At 30.2% G+C, this 27452-nt stretch overlaps 1 protein-coding gene across 2 annotated transcripts; it reads right to left on the reverse strand.

The window, feature by feature from the left end:
• Window positions 1-1283: 1283 nt before the first annotated feature.
• Window positions 1284-27066, reverse strand: LOC111678718 (protein eyes shut). Of its 2 annotated transcripts, none has more exons than XM_046945235.1 (8): window positions 26797-27066; window positions 23377-23669; window positions 22350-23010; window positions 21953-22116; window positions 18935-19666; window positions 18619-18861; window positions 12241-12762; window positions 1284-1480 (listed from the first exon to the last, which is right to left on the reverse strand). In XM_046945235.1, exons 1-8 carry the CDS (start codon window positions 27003-27005, stop codon window positions 1293-1295), a joined length of 3012 nt encoding a protein of 1003 aa, XP_046801191.1. In that variant the 5' UTR covers window positions 27006-27066; the 3' UTR covers window positions 1284-1292. The 2 variants fall into 2 exon arrangements, with proteins under 2 accessions (XP_046801191.1, XP_046801190.1); XM_046945234.1 differs by having other exon boundaries at window positions 22350-23061.
• Window positions 27067-27452: the final 386 nt, after the last annotated feature.

A 27452-nucleotide genomic window follows, 5' to 3' on the forward strand; every position in this document is an offset into this window, starting at 1 on the left:
TAAAACGAGCAATAAAATGGTTTGAATTTAAACCCCAAATAACAGGAATGGACTCCTAGAAGATTTAACTTGCCCAGTTATATCTTCTGCAGGAGCTGTCAGGAGGAGTTAGAATAGAGTATTACTCACATATTCTGACAAGTGCCCTGTCCTACCTAAGTATAGATAAGATCTGCTTAGATTCAATTTCCTCAACGATTTTACGAATCTATGCGAGTCTGACCTCCGAATGATAGAACGAGCAACAAACTGGTTTATATTGGAATTCAAATGAATTGTCTTGAAGAGTACTAATACGATGACTTCTTATAACAGTGCTCAGTCTTAACTGATAATAGACTTTCTGCACGATTTGAGGAATCTAACCGAGACTGACTCCCAAAAAATAGAACGAGTACCGAATTACATTGGATTGGAATCCAAAAGAGTACTAATACGCTGATCGTTTCGGTGTTTAAATAGTTTAAGATTAGTCGAAATATTATTTTAAAACATTTAAAGATTTCATGCTTTTCTCTCTGTGTATATTTTAGAATAAATTAATATTTTTTAACTAAAATTCAAAACAAATTGGCAGATTTTAGGGCAGTTTTAGATAGTATTAGATAATTAGAAAGATTAATAATGTCGAGTTTGTAATAACATAATGTTTTAACAAAATTTTAACAATTAAATAAAAAATAACAAAAATTTATAATAAATACATTTTTTATTTTTTTTAAGTTTTTCAATGAACACAAATAAATTTGAGTTTAAGAAAATTTAGTTTCTTTTCCATTTAAATAATTTTTCACATTAAAGTATATATTTTTATTATTAATTTATTATTAGTTATTATTATCACTTAGTTATTAATTTTCTAAAATTTGGTTTGTTTTTTTTTATTATAATATTTTATGAAAAAATTGTCATTAATGTAAAATTGTTATTTTTTATTTTTGTCCATTATTTTCAGCACTTCTTTCATTTTTCTAATTTTAACTTTGAAGAACAGTTTAAATTAAATTTTAATTATTATTAATTTTTATTTAAAATTTTTTTATCATATTTTTCTTTTTTTCTAAAGAATTCATAGTTTTTTTCAAACCAAATTGATTTTTTTATATAAAATTTACAAAATTATTTTTCTTAACTTTCCCTTTTCGATATTTTTTTTAATTTTTATTTAATGTTGTTTTATTACTCTATATTTAGTAATGTTTTCTTTTTTTGGTTTATTTGTATAATATTTAAATATGTTGTTTTTCTTTCTTTGTTTTTCTATCATATTTTGTTTCGTTTTGTTTCAAATCCTACACTAAAATGGGCTCGTCACCGTGTAAATCACAGGAGCCAATATTTTCACCTTGATATGTTGAGAAATCTTTAATCAACGCATTCGGTTCAGCTCCAAATTGTATGTCCTGTAGACATCCTTTGAACGGTTGTTCATATCTTCCCTGGGTACGTTTGCTAACCGATTCCATGTTAGGAAAACCACCTATAATGGAAAGAAAATATCATTGTTATTAAGAAATTTTAAATTCTTTGAATGGAATTAGTTATAGAAAGAATATTTCTATCTATCTATCTATCTATCTATCTATCTATCTATCTATCTATCTATCTATCTATCTATCTATCTATCTATCTATCTATCTATCTATCTATCTATCTATCTATCTATCTATCTATCTATCTATCTATCTATCTATCTATCTATCTATCTATCTATCTATCTATCTATCTATCTATCTATCTATCTATCTATCTATCTATCTATCTATCTATCTATCTATCTATCTATCTATCTATCTATCTATCTATTGTTGTATATAGGACATTTTATTCCTTGTTAAATATATTCGTTTATTGTATGAAATTTTTATAAAAAAAATAAAATTTTTAGTTAAAATTTGATTTTCATCGATAAATTTTCCTTACGTTTAGATATTTTTTTATACATTTTTATTTTTAATAATCTTTGCATGTCACAAAATGCAAAAAATTCAAATAAAAAATACACCACTTTTCAATCTCTACCACTTTCCTACAACATTTAGCAAAGAACACAACCTTATAAAGAAATATACATAAAATCTCACCACTCATGAAAAAAACCAAAAACACTCACGAATACACCATTTGAAAATAAATAACAAAACCCCTCTAGTTAAGTCAATCAGTCATATCAACAATGGTTTAAGCCACTAGAAAAACAGGTTAAATATACAAACAAACATACATAGATACACGCATACACAAATGCCGTTAAGTAGAACTGTCAAATTGGTGAGAAACATAGAGAAATAACAAACAGCTGTTTTAAAGCAGTATTAAATACGCACGCTAATTCGACGGTCGGGTCTTAAACATAAATCGTGTAAAAATTGTTAGAAAATTAGAAAAAAGTTAAGAAATAAATAAAAAAACAACTTGAAATGAAAGATATATATCAAGGCATATGGAAATAAGTGTTTAAGTGCAAAGTGTCGAAAGAATTAAAATACAAATATTAAGAAAAAAAAGAGAATGTATCTTGATCATACAACCATAACAAAATATAAAGCTGAAAAATAAAACAAATCACACAACAACAAAACAAACAAAAACCACAACAGGTAAGTTCAACTTTAGTACAATGAAAGTTTAAGAAGATGAAAAGTGGAGAAAACGAGAATAATTGACTGTCGGTCTGCCGGGGAACGTCCAGACAGTCAGCCAAAGAGTTTGGCAAAGTTTGTTGAACACTAGAATGAATATAAATAATGTGCTTATTAAATTCATGGAATCTTTATATTAAAGTATGTATATACGTAATGATGACAGAAACATTTGCAGAAAACAAACTAAATTGTAGAAGTAGAAATAAGAATTGAAGTAAGAAGCAGTTGAAGAATAATTTTGTAACAGCAATAAGAATAACAATTATTAAGTTAATAACCATTATAAAATAATTTAGTCATGCCGCTTTATAAACAAAAATTGTTATACATTAGTGTTGCCAGATGTAGCTATTAGGCGGATGAACAAGTATACGGGGGATTTGGGAATTATTTCGAAATTGTTTAGGAATTAATAAACATTGCCAAAGTGAACAGAACATTGATCTTACAACATGGTAAAGTTTTCAAATTTGGACATGTAAGGTCAACTGCAAATAATAACTTTATCGAAACTTAATTCGTATATTGTATTTACGGAGTTATCTATATATATATAAAAGAGTAGCGTTACTGGCTGACTGATTCATCATCGCACAGCCCAATCGGCTGAACCTATAATCATGAAATTTTGACAGTAGATGTGTTTTTGGTTATGTAGATCCACTAAGGAGGGATTTTTGCAAATTTGCACATTTACGGGTAAAAAGGAAAAAAAACGGGTAAAACAGGTTTTCTTAAATATCTTACATAATATTAGTAATACAAGAAAAATTTTAAATACACCTGTATCTACTCTTAAAATAAGCAGATGGGTGTCTGGTACTTTTTTGAAATTCGTACTTTTAAGGGGTAAAAATGTGTAACAAAGGTGATTTTGGTACCTTTTTCAGCACTTTATAACTTTAAAACTAATTAACATAATCAAATTTTTCTAAATATTTTGGATACATCTCTCAAAATTATGAGACACCTATTTCGTCCTTTTTTAAAATTCAGTCCTTTTTGGGTGTAAAAGGGACAAAACTGTATTTATGGTACTTTTTTTTTAGTACATTAAGAAAACTTTTTCGGTTTATTGAATTATTCATATTAAATTACGGACTAACTCTGTAATATTTATTGTAATAAAATTTTTGCAATTTCACTGGGGAAAAAAGTACAAAAAATGGGAAAAACGGGAAATTTAATTTTATTCAAACTCATTGAGCCAAATTTTATAAAATTTCAAAAAGTAGTTTATTTACTCACACAAAGTAAGCTTTTGGTATATTATTTTGGAATTCGAATACTAAGGCCTATATAGGACCAAATTCGAGTAAATTGTTTGGTACCTTTTTTAAAGCACAATTTTTCTGGAATAAATGAATGCAGATTTGAATCGTTTGAGTTTTATCTGTGATATATGTGTAGATTTAAATACGGAACATGTAAACTTAATTCTCGAAAAAGTATACTATTTTTATTAGTACTTTCACTTAGGTACACTTTATTCCACTTTTGGTACTTTTTCTTCAATCAAATGATACTCTATGTATGTTCTTTAAAATGAACTGAAAACACATGATTATTAAACATTGAATAAGATCCTTTAAGAGACAACTTTTTAGTATTCAACCTAGGAACATTAATTTTAACATACATGGTCTTGACTGAATAATATTCTGGATGTGGGAACTATTTGGTACTTTTCTATTCTTCAAATGGATTCTTTATAATGGTTAACCGGAACACACGGAGATCTTTGTACTTTTTCGTTTTTCCGATGGTAGCGAAGCACCCAGGGTATGCTAGTTTGTTAAAAAAAGACTTTGATATATTGTCTCGAGACCGATGTTGCTATACGAAAAATGTAAGATTTATAAGAAGCAAAATCGCACAACTATTCATAATACTTGGTCCATTATTGTTTCTACCTCACATGCTATTAAGTTCAATGGTTTCTGCGAGAAACGAATAGACATTAAGAACTAATTCCATTCAAATCTATATATTTCCTATATTTCTAAGCTGAGTCCGCTTGATGATGTTTTAATGTCAAGTTGGGGTCTCCATATTCATATGTAATGGTCGACTCTTTCGTCGTGTGTCTTGGGTAGCCCATTCGAATGCGTTTTACCAATTGGTTGTTGATTTGTCCTCATCCAAATTTTCGCTATTATTGCAGACGAGAATATTAGCAAAATCCGATGAAAGCAGTGGTTGGGGAAACATGTACAGGAAGTAAATCCCATAACAGTGATTTCACCCAAGTTGGCGTTTAATATCTCCTGAAAGTCGTACTTTAAAGACGATTGCCTCTGAGAAATGAAGAACAATTCCGGTTAAGATCGTAGTAAGGACCTATTGATATAGCGCTTGTTAAGAAGGTCCTATTGATACTCTAAATTAGAATAATTTAAAGATATCGTATGAATTTTGGAAGAGGGTCCATGATGACAAAAGTGTATATTTCTATTATAAAATTATTAATCCATGTCCAAGCATTTTGCTCGAGTATTTGAGCTATCTATTCTCTGACCATAGCTGCCCGTTGCTAAACTTCCGAGATGTAAAACATCATTTCCGTTAACAACCACGCAGATGGGATGGGCTCTATTGATTCGTAGACCGAAGTACGAATCCATCAAATAAGCCGACACTTTGTCCCTACTCACAGGGACACACTGTGGTAATTTTGATATGAACATGGTGTCATTTGTATATGATACCTTTTATCCATCATCATCATACATCCCGTACCATAGACAATTAATACCAACTCATTTCCAACGCTTAGTCCCACAGTCACTCCTCTGTGGGGTATCTGTTGTTTCGGCATCAGCACCGAACTTATACCGAAATATTGACTTTACCTTACATCAGTCTTTTAACCGCAACTACAGCCACTACGTGGATCTCGAAGCAACCTCAAAAAACTGACCAGCCAGGATATAGTCCTGTGGACAACTGGCCACCCGTAGTATGGTTAGACCTCTTTTCAATCTACACAAGGACTAAGCCAGTTAATAGACTGTAAACGCCAATTTATATTACCGGTCGACTAGAGAATTTGGTAGCAACTACCCCGGATTGCAATACACCAAGATGGGATCTGTCATCAAGGATATTATGCCCGGGGGCTGATATTGCCAAAAGACCTTTGGGATTAGAATTTTCCATGAAAATTGGATCTTCGACCCAAGACATACACGGCCAAAGATTGTCAATCCAGCGATTGCTTTATAAACCGAAAGTTTTTTTCCTCAGAAAAGATCTATCGGTCGAACAGTCGAACTTTTACAACAACAACTTCCTATTAAAATTAAAAATAAGTGAGGATATCCGATATCGTATGAAGTTTAGAAGGGTTTTAGCAATTACGTCTAATATTGCCACAATACGAACAAGTAGAGAGATGCTATGGAATTGGACTTTTAATAAAATTGAAACTGCTGATCAGAAATGTGATTGAAAAATATTTTAGGATATTTAATATGGCTACATTAACATTTGTCTTTTATGTCCTCTCACTCCCTCTCTCTCTCTCTCTTCCTCCATCTTTCTTCTAAGTATTACGTACTTTTTATTTTATCTCATTTGAAATATTATTTTCGTTTTGGATGTGAAGTTTTTTTCGAAATATTTGTTTTTAAGCTTGACTTAAACAATAATTATTTACAAAAACTGTGTGTTTAGTTTGTTGCTAAAGAACGTCTAGAGAAATACAGAATATCTGAATCAATAGAAGTCGCGGAGAAGACATAAAGAGAGTTATAAAAAAAAAACAAACACAAAAAAAAGAAGAATTTGAAATAAGCAAAGCGTAACGTTAAGACAAACATATTCAAGCATTAACAAATAACGAACCACAAATACCACATTGAAAACAAGTACAATGGTTAAGTGAGATCTGGTAGCAGGGAACTTTTAAGGGAGCTATTTGGAAATTAGAAAATAACTCGGTAAGGCGATATTACAGAGTTATGATGACAAATGATCTCAAAAATAATCAAAAATTTGACATTCGAGTAGGAATTCAAAGATGGAGATTTGATTGGAATAGGAAATGATTCGATTTATATAAGGTAAAGGAAAGTTACGTTCTATTTGTGTTTTTTTAATCTGGAAAGATTGATTTCAACAAAGGAACAACTTCTAATTTCATTCACTTATTGCAAAAGTTGGACCAAAGGTTTTGAAATTTATTTCAGAAATTTAAGAATTGATTGCTTCTTAACATACCGCATCATGTGTAGGGTACAAAAACAACACAAAAAAGAATCATAAAAGTTCAAAGAAACAGTGCATCTCAAAGATACAACGTTAATGGTTCGGTGGTTTTTTTGTTATTGTTGTTTTTTCAGTATTAGTTAGCTTCTTATTGTGGCTGCCGATGCCTGTTGATTCCAATGAATTTGTTTGTATGTCGTTTTGTAAAGTTGCCTGCCTTAGTTGGAGCGTCAGTCTGACTAAATGTGAAAATGTGAGAATATGGGAGAGTGATGTGTTAGAGTTCGCAAGTTAAAGTTGGTCAACAACTCAGCAAACAACAGGCAGTCAGTCACACAAAGCCAGTCATACAAAAGTTTTAAGACGAGACACATTAAAGCCGTATGAAACATAAACATCGAAAGAAAACACAATTAATGCCGGGTCGTTAAGATTACAATCTAATCATATTTTTTTTCATAATTATTAAATTTCAATTAAAAGAAAATATGTTGTGAAATTAAAAAAGAAAGAAAATTCAAAAAAAAGTAAGAAAAAAAGTGCAAATGTCATAAAGAAAATGAAAATCTTAGTAATAAGTGCTATTTTAAACAATGGAAATCAATTAGAAAAGGAAGTGTCAAGTTAATAAAAACATAAAATGTCCATTTGCCGCCATTTTCTGCAATGTCAACTTTGGTGAGATAATTTTAGAGTAATTAAAGTTTTGCCACTTGCATATACCACCATCAACTACTACTGCTGCAGCAACAACTAACAACTGAAAATAACTACAATTAAAAGTAATTAAACAATTCCCTTTTTCATTTTCCACACATATTTTTTCGCATTGAAGTGTAATTTTTTGCGATTTCTTTATGTGACAACTTTCTAAAGTTGCTGCTGGGCATACCATTTGAAAGAGTGTGGAAAAAGTCATATAAATACCAATAAATATTGCTGTAATACAAGTGAAATATTAAAAAATATTCCAGTAATTAGCAAATGTTAAGTGGCTGATACTAGAATTAATTTCAACTTAATGGACTTGGGTAAGTCCATGATATGTCTTACAGACAATTTTATTTACCAATAAACCTTATCAAGCATTTTGGATCTGCATAGAACATATGACATAGACATATAAACTTGATCTTGTAACAAATAGCCTCATTATGAATTTAACATCTTGATAGATTCTCTCATGAACTTAACGCCCTCTCGGAATAACTGTCAGAACATTAAAATTTCTCGTTTCAATTGCAAGTGTTTCTAAACACATCATATGGATGCACAGTCAGGCGGGACAACCAGTTCTAACGTGACTTGATGGTCTATTTTATATGGGATCTTCAGAGGATATTTCATAAGGGGTCTACTTTCAAGTCTTCATGATAATAGAAAGACCGAACATTCAATGTTTTACACGTCTAAATTAATGACACGAGGACCATGGACTAAACGATACTTTCCTTCGAAGAAATCTGTAATTTCTCATTTCAAGTCCAAGTGCTTTAAAAAGTCATGGCTTTAACGTACTTTCAAAAGGCATATGGATGGACATATTAAATCTACAGAGAATATTAAAAAAAGGTGCTATTTTCAAGTTTATATGATAACAAACAGATTGGTCATCCAATGTTTTGCGTGCTGGGCGGATGACACGAATACCATGGATTCTTCTCCACAAAGAATTCAGTAGTTTCTCATTCCAAGTCCAACTGCTTCAAAACTTATGGCTTTGTCGTACTTCCAATAGGCATATGGATAGACATATTAAACCTTCAGAAGATATTTTAAAAATATTCTACTTTCAAGTCTTTATAATAGCAGACCAATCGGACATCCAATGTTTTACTTGCCTTGACGAATGACACAAAGACCATGGACTAAACTATTAACTCCCATCTCAGGATTGCACAAGGAACTTTATAATTTCTTGTCTAAACTATATCTACTTTCCTTAGGCTGACGGATGGGAAGAAAGGTCAAAAAACTTGTGAGAAAATATCTTGATGTCCAAATATATTGGATCCGTTGCGTGATATATCCTACGTTTATATGTTTATTGTAAGAGATAGACCAAACATTAATAGTTTTACGAGCATTGATGGCCTTATATATTGTGGTCTTAACTACTTGCTGGACAAGGCAATTTATTCCTCTGAATAAGACAAAGAAATCTGAAATGTCTTATTCCTATTTTAAGAGTTGCGGACCTCAAGGCTTATTTTACTTTCAATAGGGAAACGGATGTACAATCACTTCCGAACTAGTACTAACGTATCTTGATGGGGCTAATTAATTTGTGATCTGAACCACTGCACTTCTCAACAGATGAAAAATTTCGTACTTAATTCCAACACTTCCAGCTCTAAGTAGACATTGTATCAATGACATAACTGCTGTTCAGGCATGACTTATAAACTCCCACAGTTTAAGCCACCATGTGATTCATATGGGAGAGTTTAAGAATTAATTGTGCGCAGATAGAGTGGCCTTATAGCATAAACATTTCGTTATGAATATCGAAGTGCTTTACGTGAGTACCTGGCACGTTACCCTATCTCACGGTAGTACTTTTTCAACTACTGGGTGAGTAAAAGTAAACAACTTACCACTGCTCCTTTGTGTATCTTACACACAGCACTTTGCTTGAGTACTTGAACTATCGCATCTCTGACCATTGTTGGCTGCCCCGTTGCTTAACTTCCGAGATGTGAAACATCACTTCCGTTTACAACCACGCAGTTGGGATGGCCTCTGTTGATTTGGCAACAGCACCTAGAGCGTAACCGGCAGACCAAAGTACAAATCCATCAAATAAGCCGACCTTTGTTCTAATTCACAGCGACACACTGTCGTAATTCCGATGTGAACGGAGTTTACTCTGAACGTGGACAAGAGAGATAAATTCAATGGTTTGTATATGATACCTTTCATCCATCATCACCTCTGTTCCCCGGGATTGTAATAACACCAAAGAAGGTGGAGGTTTCGCCAAGGTAACATGCCCGGGGGAAAAACATTTCGTGATATTAAAACAATGTTGTGCTGGAAAGTTTCTAAACCCCTGGAAACACAGAAAAGTGTGTTGTCTATTTAAAGTTCTTCGCGGTCGAAAGACCTTCCGCGGAAGTTATTTACAAAGACTTCAATACAAAGTTCTTAGCGCTCAAAAACACTCCAGAGGAAATCTTTTTCTGCAATGTATTAAATCTAAGCTAATAACTCTACTTCACCAACAATTAAAAAATTTAATTATTGCTACTTTTAAGATAAAGAAACTACAATTTCCATTTTTCTTTGTTCCTGATTTATTATATTAATCTTCTTTAGCTTACAATTCTTTCTCAGTCTCTTACTCTCTTCTCCTCAACAACTTCCATATATAAAGTATTCAGTGTCTTCGTTCGTTTGCCTGTCTGCCCTTTGGCGTTTACACTATGGCATTTTGTGTTTTTTCTTTTTTTGTTTTAAAACAATTTAAATGTTCAATGCACATTACAGCTGTTGTTATTGCTGGTTACCAACAATTTTTATAACATGTGCAACAATTTGAAAGTATATGAAGCGGCAATAGACTGAACATACAAACATACGACCGACCGACAGACAACCATCAATGGTTTTATTAATGAATGAAGAAAAATTAATAAACTAAGATGCCAGATGTTAATGAGAAATAAGAGTGAGAGAGAGCGAAAAAAACATATAAAAGAAAGAAAATATGTAGATAATTTAAGTTTAAAGTTCAACTTTAAGTGAATCAGTTGCAAAAAACAGTTGGTTTAGACAAAAATTAGAAATGAAAAGAAATAGAAATGGTTGAGGAAATAGTTAAAGAAATTTAGTTTTGACAAGCTTCAGTTTTCGCTGACACTGTGTGACTTCGGTGGTTTGTTTACTTGAGGATCAGCTGTTTTTCTTATAGAAAGTTAAAGTTATCGCAAAAATATTTTGACACCAAAATGATTAAAAACTGTCTTAAGTATTTTTGCGCTATCAATCGGATTTCCAAAGAAACTTATGTTATCGATAACTTTTGTTTATAAAATTAATGTTATCGATAAATATTGTAGAGCAAATCAAAGTAAAAGACAACTTTTCTATATAAAACCAAAGTTATTGAACAAGTTTTCAAGCAGTTTTTCAATTCTTAAAAGAATTTCGAAGAATTTCACTCTACATTATTTAAAACTAAATTTTAAAGAAATTTATAGAAAATGTATGTTATCGATAACATTTTTATAGATAACGATAACTTTTCTATGCAATATTAAAGTTATTAAAAACTTTTTAATTAAAATTACAGTTATTGGTTAATTTGTTATAGAATATTTAAGTTATCGATAAAATTTCATTAGAAAATTAAATTTTTCGATAAACTTTCTAAACCTGAAGTTATCGATAAATTTTAATAGTAGATTAAGTTATCAATAACATTCCCTTGAAAAATAAGTTATTGATAATTTTTCATCAAAAACTTAAGTAATCGAAAAATTTTCTATAGAAATTTAAAATTATCAATAAATTTCCTATAGAAAATAACAGTTATTGATAAAATTTTTTATAAAAATTTGAAGTTATCGATAATTTTTCTATAGTTCTGCCCCCTCGGCAGAACATTGAAATTTCTCGTTCCAATTCCAAGTGTTTCTGAACACATTATATGGATGGACAGTCAGGCGGGACAACCAGTTCTAACGTGACTTGATGGTCTATTTTATATGGGATCTTCAGAGGATATTTCATAAGGGGTCTACTTTCAAGTCTTCATGGTAACAGAATGTTTTACACGTCTAAATTGATGACACGAGGACCATGGACTAAACGATACTTTCCTTCGAAGAAATCTGTAATTACTCATTTGAAGTCCAACTGCTTTAAAAAGTCATGGCTTTAACGTACTTTCGTTATCGATAATTTTTCTATAGTAAATTAAATATATCTTTAAATTTTCTATAGAAAAGGATAGTTATCGAAAGTTTTTCTAAACAAAATCAAAGTTACCAATAACTTTTTCATATAAAATCAAAGTTTTCGATAAATTTTCTATAAAAACTTTTCTTTCGAATATTCAGGTTTTTGGTAAGTTTTCTATAGAAAATCAATGTTGTCGATAATTTTTCTATATAAAAACAAATTTGTCGATAGCTTTTCTATGGAATATCGAAGTTTTTTAGAAAATCAAAGATATCTATAACTTTTTTGTCGAAGATTAAGGTTATTGATATATTTTCTATAGAAAATCAAAGTTATCTATAACTTTTCTATAGAAAATCAAAGTTATCTATAACTTTTCTATAGAAAATCAAAATTATCTATAACATTTCTATAGAAAATCAAAGTTATCAGTATTTTTTTTTTCAAAATTAAAGATTTTTATAAATATTCCTTTACTTACCCACATAAAAGATATCCTCATATGTAACCGTTGGCTCTTTACCCCTTCTCGTTACCAACGAATTTCTTCTGCTCGTTCGATACGGCGACTGTGTACTCGAACTCTGCTGCTGTTGCATTAACTCTTGTAATGCTAACTTTTCGGTAAATATCACTTCACCATCTAATTGCAATTCCAATTTGCCACGATCCACTATAATCTTAGCCATATGCCAACTGCCATCGGTAATGAAACCACTTGCCGGTGTTGCTACCGTATCATTGTCGGAGCCCAATAGATTGCTGGCGATTTTAAGATGACCATTTTCCAAACCTAAACCTAAGAATTTCATGCGATCATGTTCACTCCATATAAGTAAACCATCCGGTTCAATTGTTGAGAAATTCAATGAGATTTGTAAAGCTTCTCGTGGTCGTATGTACATGGAGGGACCTTTACGTTTGTCTTTCATGGGAATGCGTGGTGGTGGTAAGATCAAATAACTGTTGCCACGAAAACTTGGTGTTGTTGGTTTGCTCAATGCTGTCGTAACGTTCGTAGAAGGTGGAAGAAAAACAGAATAAAAGGGAAATTCAATTACAAATTGTTATAAGAATTAAAAAAAAAGAGAAACTTGTTGTGTGGTGTGTGTGTGTGTCTAGAAGAAAAGAAGAATGTTGATATTATGTGTAGATCGATTGAAGGAGAAGCTAGTTGTTTAACCCTGATCTCATTATTTTGTAGTGTCGCAAAACTCTCAGACTTTTTGTTATTATGATTGTTGTTATTCTATGAATTTGTTTACGAGAATTGTGCTTCTTATTATTTCGCACACTAACAATACATTTGTTTTGTTTTGTCGGATTTTTTTAATTGACGAAAAAGATTTTTTCACAGAGATGGGTAGTAAAGTTTGATTTATTTTTTCCTTAATAATAATTTTCAAAACAATTAATGGTTTTAAAATGTGTGGTTTTAATGTACATTCAGATGATTTCAATCGATTGTGATTGTGACCATGAAACGAACATAAAATGTTTAATTATTTTTTTTTGATTTTATGGAATCTATGGAATCTGGTACGTGTAATCGATCCTAAATAAATAAATAATGCAAAATTGTGTTGTATTGTTTTAGTTATTTGATGGTATGAGTTATCGATATTTTTTTAAACAAAATTGCAGAATTTTACAGTGAATTAAAGTTATCGTTAAATTTTTTATAAAAAAATTTAAAAAAATGCAAATTTTTCGATAAAAAATTTGAGTTATTGATAAATTTTCTATAGCAGATTATGTTATCAATAACGTTCAATAAAAAATCAGTAATCGATAAATTCTCCATCGAAAATTAAAGTAATCGAAAAATTTTCAATAGAAAATTTCAATTATTGAAAAATTTTCTGTAGAAAATAAATGTTATTGATAAAATTTTTATAGAAAATTAAGGTTATCGATAACTTTTCTATAGTAAATTAAATATATCGTTAAATTTTTTTATAAAAAATGAAAGTTATCGAAAACTTCTCTATACGAAATCAAAGTTACCGATAACTTTTTCATATAAAATCAAAATTTTGGATAAATTTTCTATAAAAACGTTGAGTTGCGATAAATTTCTATAAAAAATTCTAGAAACCATAACTTTTCTCTTGAATATTAAGGTAAGTTTTCTATAAAAAATCAATGTTATCGATAACTTTTCTATAGAAAAACAAAGCTATAGATAACTTTTTTCATAGGAAAGCAAAGTTTTTTTTTTTAAATCGAATTTATCTATAACTTATTTATAGAAGATAAAGGTTATTGATAAGTTTTCTGTAGAAATCAAAGTTATTGATAAATCGAAAAAATTTGTACCAACAATTTAGTTATCGATAAATTTTTTATACAAAATTTTGTTTAAAACAAATTTATGTTTTCGACTAATTTTTAATAGAAAATTTAAATTATCTATAAATTTTTATAAAGAATGAACGTAAACGATCAATTTTCTACAGATATTTTATTGATAAATTCTTTATGGAAAATTTATTTAAAAATGTTATCGGTAAATTCTCTATACAAGACTAGAGCTAACTATAAATTTTCTATAGGAAATTAAAGTAAAGTAATCGTTAAAAATGCTAAAGAAAACTAAAGATATCTATAATTTTTATAAAAATTAAAGTTATTGGAGAGTTGTCGATAAATTTTCTAATAAAAATAAAAGCTATTGATAAATTTTCTTTCAAGAATTAAAGATTAAATTTCGATTAAATTTTTTTAATTAAAGTTGTTAATATATTTTGTAAATAAAATTAAAGTTATCGATGGAAGATTAATGTTATTGACAAACTTTCTATAGAAAATTTAAGTTATACATAAATTTTTCATAGAAAATTAAAGTTATCGATTAAGTTTTTTTTATAGAAAATTGATAAAGAAATTTAAAATTATCACATAATTTTTATAGAAAACTAAAAATAAATATATTTTTTTATAAAAATTTAAGTTATCGATACATTTTTTATAAAAATTAAAGATATCGATAAATTCTCTATAGAAAATTAATGTTATCGTTTAAATTTCTATTGAAAATTAATATCATCGATTCGTTTTTTAAATATAAATTATATTGAATTTTAATAGAAAATTTAAGTTATCGATAATTTTTTTATTGAAAATTAAAGTTATCGATAAGTTTTTTTATAAAACTAAAGAAATTGCTAAATTTTTATAAAAAATTTAAATTATCGTTGTAATTTCTATTAAAGTTTAAAAGAAAATTATTTTCGATTTTGTAAAAAGAATTAAATTTATCGATTTATAAACATATACATTTAAATTACCGGGGGCCTTTCATTGAGCCATCTCTGTTTATGCGGATTTTAGTGTTTTTGTTCACATTTTGCTTTCTGTCTTCATTTACTTCTTTTCATTTATTCATTTTGCACTCAAATGTTTTTTATGAAAACTTTATATGACTTCTTAAGAATCTCGTGATATTATTCGTTTCAAATTATAACGTTTTTCTCAAACTTTGTTGTTGTTTTAACTAAAAGTTTTAAACAAAAGAATACATATGTATGTATAACCGGCTAACAACAACAATATTAACTATAATAACAAGAAATCAGCTGATGATTACAGTTACCGCTTCACTTGATTCTTCGTTGTTGTTTATGTTTGAAAAATATTCAAAACACTAGGATTCTATTGTTGAAACAAAAAGTCGACTTTTCGACTTATTGCATTTAGGTAAAAGTCGACTTTTCAATTTTATGCATTTAGTTAAAAGTCGACTATTTGCATTTTATGCAAAGTCGATTTTTCGACATTTTCAATTAGTTAAAAGTTGACTTTTAGGCTTTTCGACTTTTAGTATTTTGTAAATAGTCGACCTTTTCCGACTTTTTTAGATTTTTTCGACTATTTTCGACTTTTTCTTGACTTTTCGACTATTTCAGACTTGTCGACGATTTTCGTCTTTTTCCGACTTTTTTCGATTTTCGACGTTTGGCTATTTTTGGCTTTTTTAGAGTTTTCGAATAATTTGGACTTTTCGACTTTTTCCGACATTTCGACTATTTTCGACTTTTTCCGATTTTTCGACTATTTTCGACTTTCCCTACTTTTTGACTATTTTTGACTTTTCAGACTTTTCGACTATTTTTGACTTTTTCCGACTTTTCGACTATTTTCGACATTTTTCGACTTTTTTCAACTTTTTCCGACTTTTTTCGATTTTTTGACTATTTTTTTACTTTTTCCGACTTTTTTCGACTTTTTTCACACACGATAGTCGAGTTATCGACTTTTTTGGAACAAAATAGTCGACTTCGACTTTTTTCGACAAAAAGTCGATTGTTCGATTATTAGAAAGTCGATTTATAGAACCCTACAAAACACTTTGTCTACTTGTTTTAGACAAGGTTGCCAGGTTTGTAGAAAATTTTTAAAAAATTTTCTTTTTAATAAGGAAAATTGTTGAAAAAAGTGTCTTAAATTGCTATTGTTCCATTGGCAAGCCTGTTTATATTAGGTTTTTTCCTCATCTTTTTTAAATATCTTGCGATATTGCGTTTTTCTCATCTTAAATAACTATTTAAAATTTTTCAAAACTTGTTTATTATCTACAGTTTGCATACTATTTTTATAACAATTTTTAATGCTTTTCGTCATTATTTCTTCTAGTTTTAATTTACTTTTGGTTTTAGTTTCAATTCTAGTTTATTAAATTTTTTACTAATCTATGCATTTTTTGGTACATTTATGAAAATTAATTTAAAACGTTTTTTTTTCTTGTTAACAACTTTTGTTTTTTTTTTTTGCATGTCTACTTTTGTATGATTTAATGCCAATTTTATAGTTTTTTTTTGTTAATTTAAAATGTTGTTTTGTAGTTTTTTTACTACTACTTAGTTTATTGCTCGTTTTGCTTAATTTAAAATTAAAATCAGTTAAAGAAAAAGTTATAAACAACTAGAAAAAAAGTTAATAACTTTTTGTCATGTGATTAAATATTCATACATTTTAACTGGTACTTTTTTATTTTATTTTTTTAAGATTGTAAATGATGATTAATAGTTTTAAAATTTTATTTAATTATTGTTCTTGTTGAGCGTTAAATTATTAACAAAGGGCATTCGAAGTTAAAAAAATTTAAATCTATTGACTAGGGCCTAGATTAATCAGCAGATTAGGGTATATATAGTTTACAAAGTTGTAAAAAGACAAATCGAAACAATATTCAATCGACTAATCTATATACACGTTTATAGTCCTTATACTAGCTAATAGTGCATAGTCTATTCAGTAGTCCTTAGGTTAGTCTTTTTATTAGTTAATTAACTAGTAAATAATCTAGTCAATAGTCTAGTCCATAGACCAGTCAGTAGAGTAATTCATAGACATGTCCATGTTCTAGTTATTAGTGTATTGAATAGTTCATAAAGTAGTCCATTGACTTGTCAATAGACTAGACCATAACGTAGTCAATAGACTTGTCCATAGCCTTTTGACTTGACTAGTCCATAGACTAATCAATACACTAGTCGATAAAAAATAGTCTTTTTAACCATGGGTTAGATAATAGATTGGACTGTAGACTGTAGTCCACAGACTCTTCGATGGACTAGTCAATACACTGGTTTAATAAAATAGAATATTCTACAGACTAGACTTTTGTATATCGTCCATATACATATATTAGTCAATGTACTAGTCCAAATACTAGACAATAATCTATAAACAACATTTTGTACTTTTAACCCTCAAACTTTTACCACTTTTTTGGGAAAAGTTAGAACCCACCTCTAGATTTTATGATTCTAATTAGGGCTCTATAGTTGAAACGAAAAGACGACTTTTTTCATTCAGTTAAAAGTCGACTTTTCGACTTCCCAACTTTTAGCATTTTATGAAAAGTCGATTTTTTGACATTTTTCATTTAATTAAAAGTCGACTTTTAGACTATAAGTATTTTATAAATAGTCGACTTTTTCCTACTTTCCTATTTTTCGAATTTTTTCATCTTTTCGATTTTTTTCTACTTTTTGACTATTTTTGACCATTTTTTTTATTTTTTCGAATTTTTCCGACTATGTTAGAGTTTTTGACTTTTTTCCACTTTTTTAAGATTTTCGACTATTTTTGACTTGTTTCTACAATTTTCGAGTTTTCGACTTTTTACGGCTTTTTTCGACTTTTTTCGACTTTCAGACTTTTCGACTTTTATTAACAAAGTTGACTTTTCGACTTTTTTGGAACAAAATAGTCGACTTCGACCTTTTACCTTTTTCCACAAAAAGTCGATTTATAGAATCTAGGATTCTATAGTTGAAACGAAAAGTTGACTTTTCGACTTTTTGCATTTAGTTAAGAGTCGACTTTTCGATTTTTTGCTTTTTACGCAAAGTCAATAGTTAAAAGTCGACTTTTAGACTTTTCCACTTTTAGTATTTTAAAAATAGTCGACTTTTTCCGACTTTTTGACTATTTTTGACTTTTTTCGAGTTTTTCCGACTATCTTAGAGATTTAGACTTTTGTTCCACTTATTCCGACTTTTCGACTATTTACGACTTTTCGATTTTTTTTCGACTATTTTTTACTTTTTACCCACATTTTTTAAAATTTCGACTATTTTTAACTTTTTTCTACTATTTTCGAGTTTTCGACTTTTTCCAACTTTTTTCGACATTTTCCGACTTTTTGCGGTTTTTTTCGACTTTCTTTGATTTTTTTTGACTTTTTCGACTTTTTGACTTTTTTCATAGACGATAGTCGAGATATCGACTTTTTTGGGACAAAATAGTCGACTTCGACTTTTTTTCGACAAAAAGTCGATTGTTTGATTATTCGAAAGTCGATTTATAGAACCCTAATTCTAATGAATTTTCTAATCTGTATTCTACTTACCAATTTCACAATAGAAACCACCCCAACCGTTGGGACACGAACAACGACCACTTCTCAAGCAGCGACCATTATTTTTGCAAGGTATTAACTTGCATGTTTCCGAATATTCACAGCGATCTCCCTTAGCATATTCTGGACAAATACAATGAGGTTGTAACTTTTCATCCAGCCAACAATGGCCTCCAGCTTCACAGGAATCACCGCCACAAGCAGTACCATCACAATCGCGAATATTGCGGGATTCTGAAATAGAATGCCATTAATTTATGCAAAGATTCTTCCTTAAAACTCTTCAATTGCATCCTTTTCAACTCACCTATAATATTTGTTTCATTCAAAACAATCCTTGTGCCACTAACCACCAAACCTCGTACACAACCGCGGAAAGGTATAGGGAAACCAGATATAGCATTATGCGGTAATTTCGAAAGATCCTTAAGGCCACCCACATATAGTAAAGCATCAGGTTCTATTAACACTTCCGCCGAGGGTGCCAAGGCCGATGAGGCGCTACCCTCTACCCACAACGTTAACCATCTACCACGTTGAGCCATTTTAATTTTATGCCATTCTCCTATAGCCAACATACGAACACTACGTACTACAGTTACATGATTACTGGGTCCTGATATGCGGAATTCCACCACACCACCTTGGAGAGACAAGGAAACAAAACCGATTTTCTTATCGAGATTATTGTTAAGAGTGCCAAAATACAATAGTAGGCCTCTCTCCGATAACGGTCTTAATTGGAATTCTATAAAGAAGAATTGTACACGATGATGTTCTTCGAACGATTTTGAACCCATTAGGGGAACTGGTGAAAAACTACGTTGTTTTTCCACTTCATTAAGTAGTTTCATAACAAAATGTTGATTTGTAGATGAAATCGGTTTGGGTGGCATTAATTTCTTGGTAAAATTACGATAGCTTATCATTTGTGATCGTTTGGCACCTATTTTATCGGAATTATCATAGAGATATGGCCATCTTACGGCCAAATAAGAACGTCTTCCGGTTAAGCTGACATCACTGAGGGCGCGAATTTCTGGAGGGATAAAAAAGACAATTAAATTTGGTTTTAGTTTGAAATTTTGTAAGAAGTTAACTTAATATTTAGAGCATAAGAATTCAAATCTACGATCTGAAATGTCAATATCATGTCAATGTCAAAATAAGTGATCTTATGTTATGGGTGGTGTTAATATTAAGGAATCAAAAACTCTTGATGTTCTGGTCATGAATATACAGTGCGATGACCGATGGACTAAACACATTTTCCAACTTTCGAAAGAAGTATTCAAGTGTCTCAAGACATACTTCACTCCTACTATTTACATCACTTATATCCGACCAAAAATGGAATACAACACCCATGTATGGGCCGGAGCTTCGAAGTCTATTTTGGAGCTACTTGACCGCGTACTATAAAGGAATGTGTTCTTCAGAAATTAGGGAACTCGTTTCCGATACCCGTATATTTTGACGTAGCATACCACACCCATTTTTTGGTCGATTGGGCAGTAGACCGCAAAACACATTACAGGAAAAATTAATTTTTCAGCCACACTGTTCGTATGTGGCACGAACTTCCTGCAAAAGTATTCCCTGCCACTTTAGCTGTGAAAAGGTTTAAATCAAATGTCCACAAACACTACTCCCTTGATCCTCTCTCCCATAACCTAATTTCCTATTAACCTATGCCCTAAGTGCTGGTCCAATAAAAAAGGATGTAGTACGATGGACATGAAATACAGTAAAAACCCAGTCTTTAAAGTTTCGTCATCTTATAAAAACAGACCTTACAAGCTCTACCAAATGACATGGTATCCAATCAGTATTAAGGCACCAATTGAATTTCATATAAGAAACAATCTTTCGAACTTCTGTATATCTGACAAAGCTGCTAAGAGTACTAACGAGATTATTTACTGGACATTATGGGTGTAGATACCATGAAATTACTTTAGACAACTCTATAACGATTCTTTGCAGATTCGGTGCCCTACAAGAGGAAACCTTTTAAGATGTTCTATGTAACAGGCCATTTTTAGGATCCTGCAAAACTAAAATCTTTGGTGCTGCCCTAAAAGACAGCTTCAATGAAAACCAGTTATCTTCATGCGTGAACTGAAACAATTATGGTGAACCAACGGACTGTACAAAAGATACTCATCTACGGCGCAGTACTTAAAATTTGTTACAGTTCGCTAATTTTTCCTAATGTTTATTCTGACCTTTATTCTCTAAATGTTCATGTGAATGTTAAAATTTTCATGTAGAATTTGAAGATTCTATCTGTAATAGTTTTTCAGATATTCAAATTCATATGGGGATTCACAGCACGCCCTTTTTACTTATTTAGTTTCCCAGATAAACGAATTTTTGTATTTAATTAATGTGGGAGGTGCCGCTTCCCTCATGGGAAGTCCGTCAATTTATATCCTAAAATGTTTACATGGATATTAATGTTACTCATGCAAATTTTTTAGATTCTAACTGTAATAGTTTCCTAGATTAACGAATTTTAGTATTTCATTTATATAAGATGTGCCACGCCCCCTAGTGCCCACTTTTGTCTTAATCATATTGACATTAATGTTATTTCGACAAAGTTTGAGGACTCTTACTGTTATATTATCTCAAAAATACGGATTTAATATTTTCTTAATATGGGCGTGGCATTTCGCCCACTTGAAATTTTAAAACAAAAAGTAGCCTATTGTTCCTTCAGTAATCTATTCGTCGAGAAGACAGATCCTTGTCTTATCAGAGCACTGGATCTATGTATGGCGGTTGACTAACAGTGACATGTAGACGGATTTTAGACGGATAATTTGGAGTGTGAGAAGTTATGTTAAACACATACGGAAACCTATTTCGACTTTTAATTTCCTCTTGGAACCAAAATATATTGTCACCTAAATAAGACGGAATTAAACTAAATCCAAACAAGGACATATTTTAATTTCAAGAAACATAGTTTCCCACTCATCAAGGGTATTAACTTCAGCAGCACATTTTCGGGCGTATTTTTTAATTAATAAACATTTTCAGCCAAAAATGAAATCTTTTTTACACAAAAAAGTCCTTTAACAATTACCAAACACATGTCATAAAATGAATTGTATAACATTTTTCTCCAAAAATATATTTCATAATAAAATAAAGTACAAAACTTGTAACACTTTAACACCCGAAAACATTTATCATTGACCACAACATGTCAATAATTGGCTCTATACCGCTGTTTAATATACAATTTTATTTTTTTGTAATTTTGAAGGTAATTTTTTGTTTTACGTTGTTTTGCTGTGCGACCATAATTACTTACCTTCATCACAATTTTTACCCGTTCTACCAACAGGACAATCACATTCATATCCGTTGACAAGTGGCACACATGTAGAATCGTCTGAACATTTATTGTTAAATGAATCACAAGGATTTGTAGGCTGGGCGCATAATGGTCCATACCAACCCTCTTGACAAATGCAACTATTGTTGTCCATCATTGTTGTTATATTAATTGTAGTAGAGTCCAATGAATGGGAAAGCATAAAAACAAAATGGAAAAATATGGATGTAAAAAATAGCACAGCATTTCATATACGATTGTCAACTATTAATTGCCTGAAATGGCATTGGACAGTTGGCGTGAGAGTGAGATTGTATGTAAGTGTGTTTTTCTGCGTGAATGAGATTGTGTGTGTGTATGTTGTTTAACTTACGTAAATGTCGCTCCATGTTGAAGACAAGCGCCATCATGTTGACATGCATGTCGATGGCATTCTCTGGTGCCACATTGTCCCACTCCTCTACCGCGTACACCACGTGTCTCCTGCAATGGCACCGTAACTTGACCAGCCTTAAGATGAACATCGTAAATACAACCTTGGAAGCCAGAATGTAATGGTAAATCGTGGGGTAATGTATTGAAATTGGCCATTTCATGGCCACCCAAATATAAGATAGGCATAACATCCATACGACTGACACTGCCAGGAGAACGACCGGTGATATTAAATTTGCCATCAACCGATAGCCAGGCTTGGCGACCAATACGACCCACTTTTATTTCATATGGCACACGTGGAGCATCCAAACGAAAATCAATAGGCTTTTGTGTAAATATTCTACGAGGGCCGGCACCCAAATTCCAAGTCAACATTATATAACCCTGTATAAAGCTAATGGCCAAGTGATCGCTTTTCTCATCATGATAGCCTGGTTGGCCTAAGAAAGCTAACAAAGCTATTTGTGACATAGTTTGTGGTAAGATCTTGAAACTTAATTCCATGGAGTATTCCAACGGTATGGGCACGGTATAGGCCACAAAAGATGACAAACCATTAACACTGCCCGAAAATGAAGGCAAAGCCACTTCCAAATCTGAAAAATTTGCAGTTGCATCAAGGAATATAGATAAAGGAGGAAGGAATGCTTTAGTTATAAATAGAGAGAAAGGTTTAATTTTTGGATTTTGTTTAGTTGGGAATTAATAAGGATATAAAAACACAAAATAATATTAGTTAAAAGTCTTAACCACAATAAGTGATGACCATTTGCTTAAACTGAAAAAACTAAAATAAAATAAATTATAAAAAAACTTACCAAAAAAATTTGAAAATTAAAAATTCTAAAACAAAATTCTAAATATAATTTTATGGCAGTGAGGATTTCATAACTCTCTATATTGTTATTATTAAATGGGCATGGGTTATTTCAAATACTTTTTGATTGTTGTCCTAAACTTACTGTGTTCACAATAGTGTCCATGCTTGCCCAATGGACATAGACATAAATATCCACTGCCCGGAAATTGTACACATGTTCCTCCATACTGACAGGGATTATCTTCACACACTGATATCTCGCATGTTGGTCCCATGTAGCCAGTGGGACATTTACATTTCCACTTCTCTAATTTGTCGCCATTTTCATCTATCTCATTTGTTTCGATTTTTATACAGGCCGCTCCATTGCGACAAGGACTCGAGAGACAGGCCAACGATCCGCATTCGGTAATGCCAAAACCATCCAAAGCGTCCCTTAAAGAAAAGAGGAAATTTAATTAGAAATCAACCAGAACTTAACTGGAGGTTAACTAAAAGTGAACTGAAACTCAATTAAAACTGAACTAGAACTGAACTAGAACTGAACTAGAACTGAACTAGAACTGAACTAGAACTGAACTAGAACTGAACTAGAACTGAACTAGAACTGAACTAGAACTGAACTAGAACTGAACTAGAACTGAACCAGAACTGAACTAGAACTGAACTAGAACTGAACTAGAACTGAACTAGAATTGAACTAGAACTGAACTAGAACTGAACTAGAACTGAACTAAAAGTATGTTTTAAAACGTTAGAAAAAGTAAGCAGCCCTCGTATATAGACTCGTAGATTAAATTAAACAAAAAGAACATGAAAGTGATTAAAAATTTTGGCTATTTTGCCCAAATCGAAAACAATATAAAAAAATTGAACTGATTACAGATTTTTGGAATTCTTTTTTTAAATCGGATTTTGATGAAAAATTTAACTGATTGATTTTTTTTTTTGCTATATTCTTAATTTATATTTGTGAAGGGTATAATTTTACAGAAAAATTGTTCGTTTTAACATATTTACTATTTTGAGTATTAAAGATTTATCCATTTTTTAATTTAACAAAATCTTGTATGAATTATTTTTACATTTTTGTATTATAAGCACAAAAAAATACAATTACATTGATTTTACATTTATTCTCATAAAACATTTTTCTAACGGCAACAACCACAGTGGGGATAAAGTTTATAAAATTTGGTAATATAGGTCCAGCAAACTCTTAATAATTTCTGTCAAAGTTCCAATTTGTCCTTCGTTCCAAAAAGATTGATTTCTATTACAGACGATTTCAGGTTCTCTTAAAAAGAAGTTAAAAAATATCCTTTTTAAAAAACACGTCTAAAACACTCTCCAAGGGCCTGAAATCTGTTTAGCACACATATAATTTATAAACAATTACCGTTATAGGGTATCATATCGGCTTAAGTACTCCAACTATACTTTTGTACTTGTTTAATTTTCTATTTTTATAAGAATAAATTTCAAGGCAAAAAATGTAAAGCTATAAGATAAAATAGAAAAATCTATACTACTAATATAACATTTAGTATAAATTTGAATGAAAACAATTGGATTTATCCAAGCAAAATATGTCACTTACAAAATAAATTCGAAAATTATTAAAAGTAACCATTTTTTCAACCGATTTAAAAGATAAAAAAGAAACAGCTGGTGAGGTGAATGTATGTCCTTTATATAAAGTAATTAAAGCTATACATAGTCCTACGGCATGATTTTTCATTTTCCTCTCTCTCTCTCTTTCACTTTTACGTTCTCTTTCAATACATTATGATCAAGTTATGCGAAACAAAAATGACTTAAGATGAAAGTCTCGAATTGTGTTGTGTTCTTTATAAACAAATTTTTTGCTGGGATGTAATTTTTTACCAATACACAAAAAAAGTTCACAAAATATATGTTGCACATATATTCATTTTACACAAACTCATATTTGTAACAACTACAATTACAACCATAGTATATAGTATTGTTGCATTTATATTCCAGTATCGATGAATTGCAAAAAAAATGTATAGAAATTTTTGCAAAGGAAATGTATTGAAAAATGGACATACAAATGACATTTTTATAGGATAATAGAAAAACTTTCTCATTTTTTTGCTTTTCTGAATGTAAAATATAACAATGATTGACTTTGGAAAAAAAAAAAATGTTGGAAATTTTTGTAGAGATTTAGAATGTTATAGTAATTAAGACAAATATTTGTAAAAAAAAGAAAAATCGTTAAAGTGAAATTATTTCTTTCAGTTAGAAAATTTAATGGGTTTATAATATTTAAGAAGAATGTTTGTTTAGATTTTTTATAAATAATATATTTTTGTTTTAATTTTCTTTACAGCTCAAAAGAAGATTACTAATGGTGAGTTTTTTTTTTAAGATTTAAATTAATTTCAAAAGATTGTATAATAAAGCTAGAGTTTGTATATGGTTTTATAAAGGTCCATCAGTCGTTCCGTATGTTCTTTAACTAAATATAAAATAATCTTAAATTAAGATTACTCTATCATTCGAAAGTAGTTTTTAATATACTCCTCAATTGGTTTGGATATTCTTGGGTCGGTTAAGGCTTCATTTAAGGGGGCTGTTGAGGTTGAAAATTAGCTTAACATTGAAATATCTTGGTATCAAAAGGATTTTATTTTTCCACTACAAAGTTCAACATCATTAAAAGACGAATAATTTAATAAAAAGTATAGTCGGACATAATCTTTAATATCACACCCTACACTAGACATGCAAATATTTATTTATTTTTAATAATAAAGCATTTATGATAGACAGCCCGATATATAACTGAACTAGAACTGAACTAGAACTGAACTAGAACTGAACTAGAACTGAACTAGAACTGAACTAGAACTGAACTAGAACTGAACTAGAACTGAACTAGAACTGAACTAGAACTGAACTAGAACTGAACTAGAACTGAACTAGAACTGAACTAGAACTGAACTAGTACTGAACTAGAACTGAACAAGAACTGAAAACTAAACTAAAATGTGGTGAACTTTTCATTAGAGTTTTAAGTTTTTCATGTGTTTTATTATTTCAGAATTTAACAAATTTGATTTTCAAGTGTTGTTGTTTTGTAAATTCAGCAATAGTTTTTTATATTATTAATTCTGACTATTTGATTTTTTTGCTGTTCATTCGTTATTGGAGGAATTTGTTTGGTTGATTTTTTTTTTATATTTTATGCTTACTTGTTCATTGAAGTGGCATGCAGCAAAAAAGTTTTTTGCAGTACTTTTCTGCATTTATTTTTTTAATGAGTTTATCATTATTTCAATTGCATTAATTAAGCAATAAAACAATTCGTTTGTAATTGTTGTTGATTTTTGTTAATTTTTTGCTGGCTTAAGGATTTTATCGAAAAACATAAACAACAAAGTAAATTAAAAAGGCAATAACTTTAATGTTTGAATTTAAATCAAGGATTGAAGAAAAAAATAACTAGTTTTAGTTTGTATATAAATTTTTAAAGTTAAACTATAACAACATAAGCTGTTAAATTGTTATTAAATATTTATTATTTACTTACCCAAATATTTCCCTTGATTCTTCATTAATACGCAAAGAGTGCAGGCAGCCAGTAAATCCAGTGCCACTTTGTGAGGGTGGTAATTCAATAATAAGACCAATTGGTGCTTGAGGTGCACCACCTAAATGTAGCCATGTATTTAGTATAGTATCCGGAGTATGTAGACGTGGTGGCAGTAATTTTAACCATGTAGGCTGATCACCCGACATAGCCAAAGTATCGTTAACTAATAGAGAAGCATTGCAATGGGTGTAATTACGGCTGAAGTCCAATCTAAAAGTAGAAAACAGAAGAAAAAAGAAAAAAACACAAATTTAGTTATATTTTAAAAGATTAATTTAACTAAGGATGGTGTGTACAACAAGTTAATCTTAAAGCTAAGGGGACAGCTTGAAAAGTATCTTAACCTAATAAAATGTACAACTTTTGTCTCTTATCAAATAAAAAACTTTTCATTTAGAATTCCTATGTATAGGAGTATGTAATATGTTTTGTTATAAATATTCTTGTACATAAAATGTTAACACTTTTCACCATCAACTTGATGGCTTGAAATGCCAAACCATGATATACATATATAACATGTCATGTCAAGCTATTTACTCCTTTTTGAATGTTTAGAACATCTGCATGTGTATGTTTTAGATAGAGGATGA

This window comes from Lucilia cuprina, chromosome 2 (assembly GCF_022045245.1).
Source record: "Lucilia cuprina isolate Lc7/37 chromosome 2, ASM2204524v1, whole genome shotgun sequence".
Taxonomy (NCBI): Eukaryota; Metazoa; Arthropoda; class Insecta; order Diptera; family Calliphoridae; genus Lucilia; species Lucilia cuprina.

What these genes read in the sequence shown, in the direction of transcription:
- LOC111678718 (XM_046945234.1), bottom strand. Translation starts at nt 27,005, where the DNA reads ATGTCGGGTGATCAGCCTACATGGTTAAAATTACTGCCACCACGTCTA. An exon ending in GAATCAAGGGAAATATTTGG is followed by an intron (nt 23,670 to 26,796) that starts GTAAGTAAATAA and finishes CTTTTCTTTAAG; the next exon opens with GGACGCTTTGGATGGTTTTG. An exon ending in TGAGGATATCTTTTATGTGG is followed by an intron (nt 1,481 to 12,240) that starts GTAAGTAAAGGA and finishes TTTCCATTATAG; the next exon opens with GTGGTTTTCCTAACATGGAA.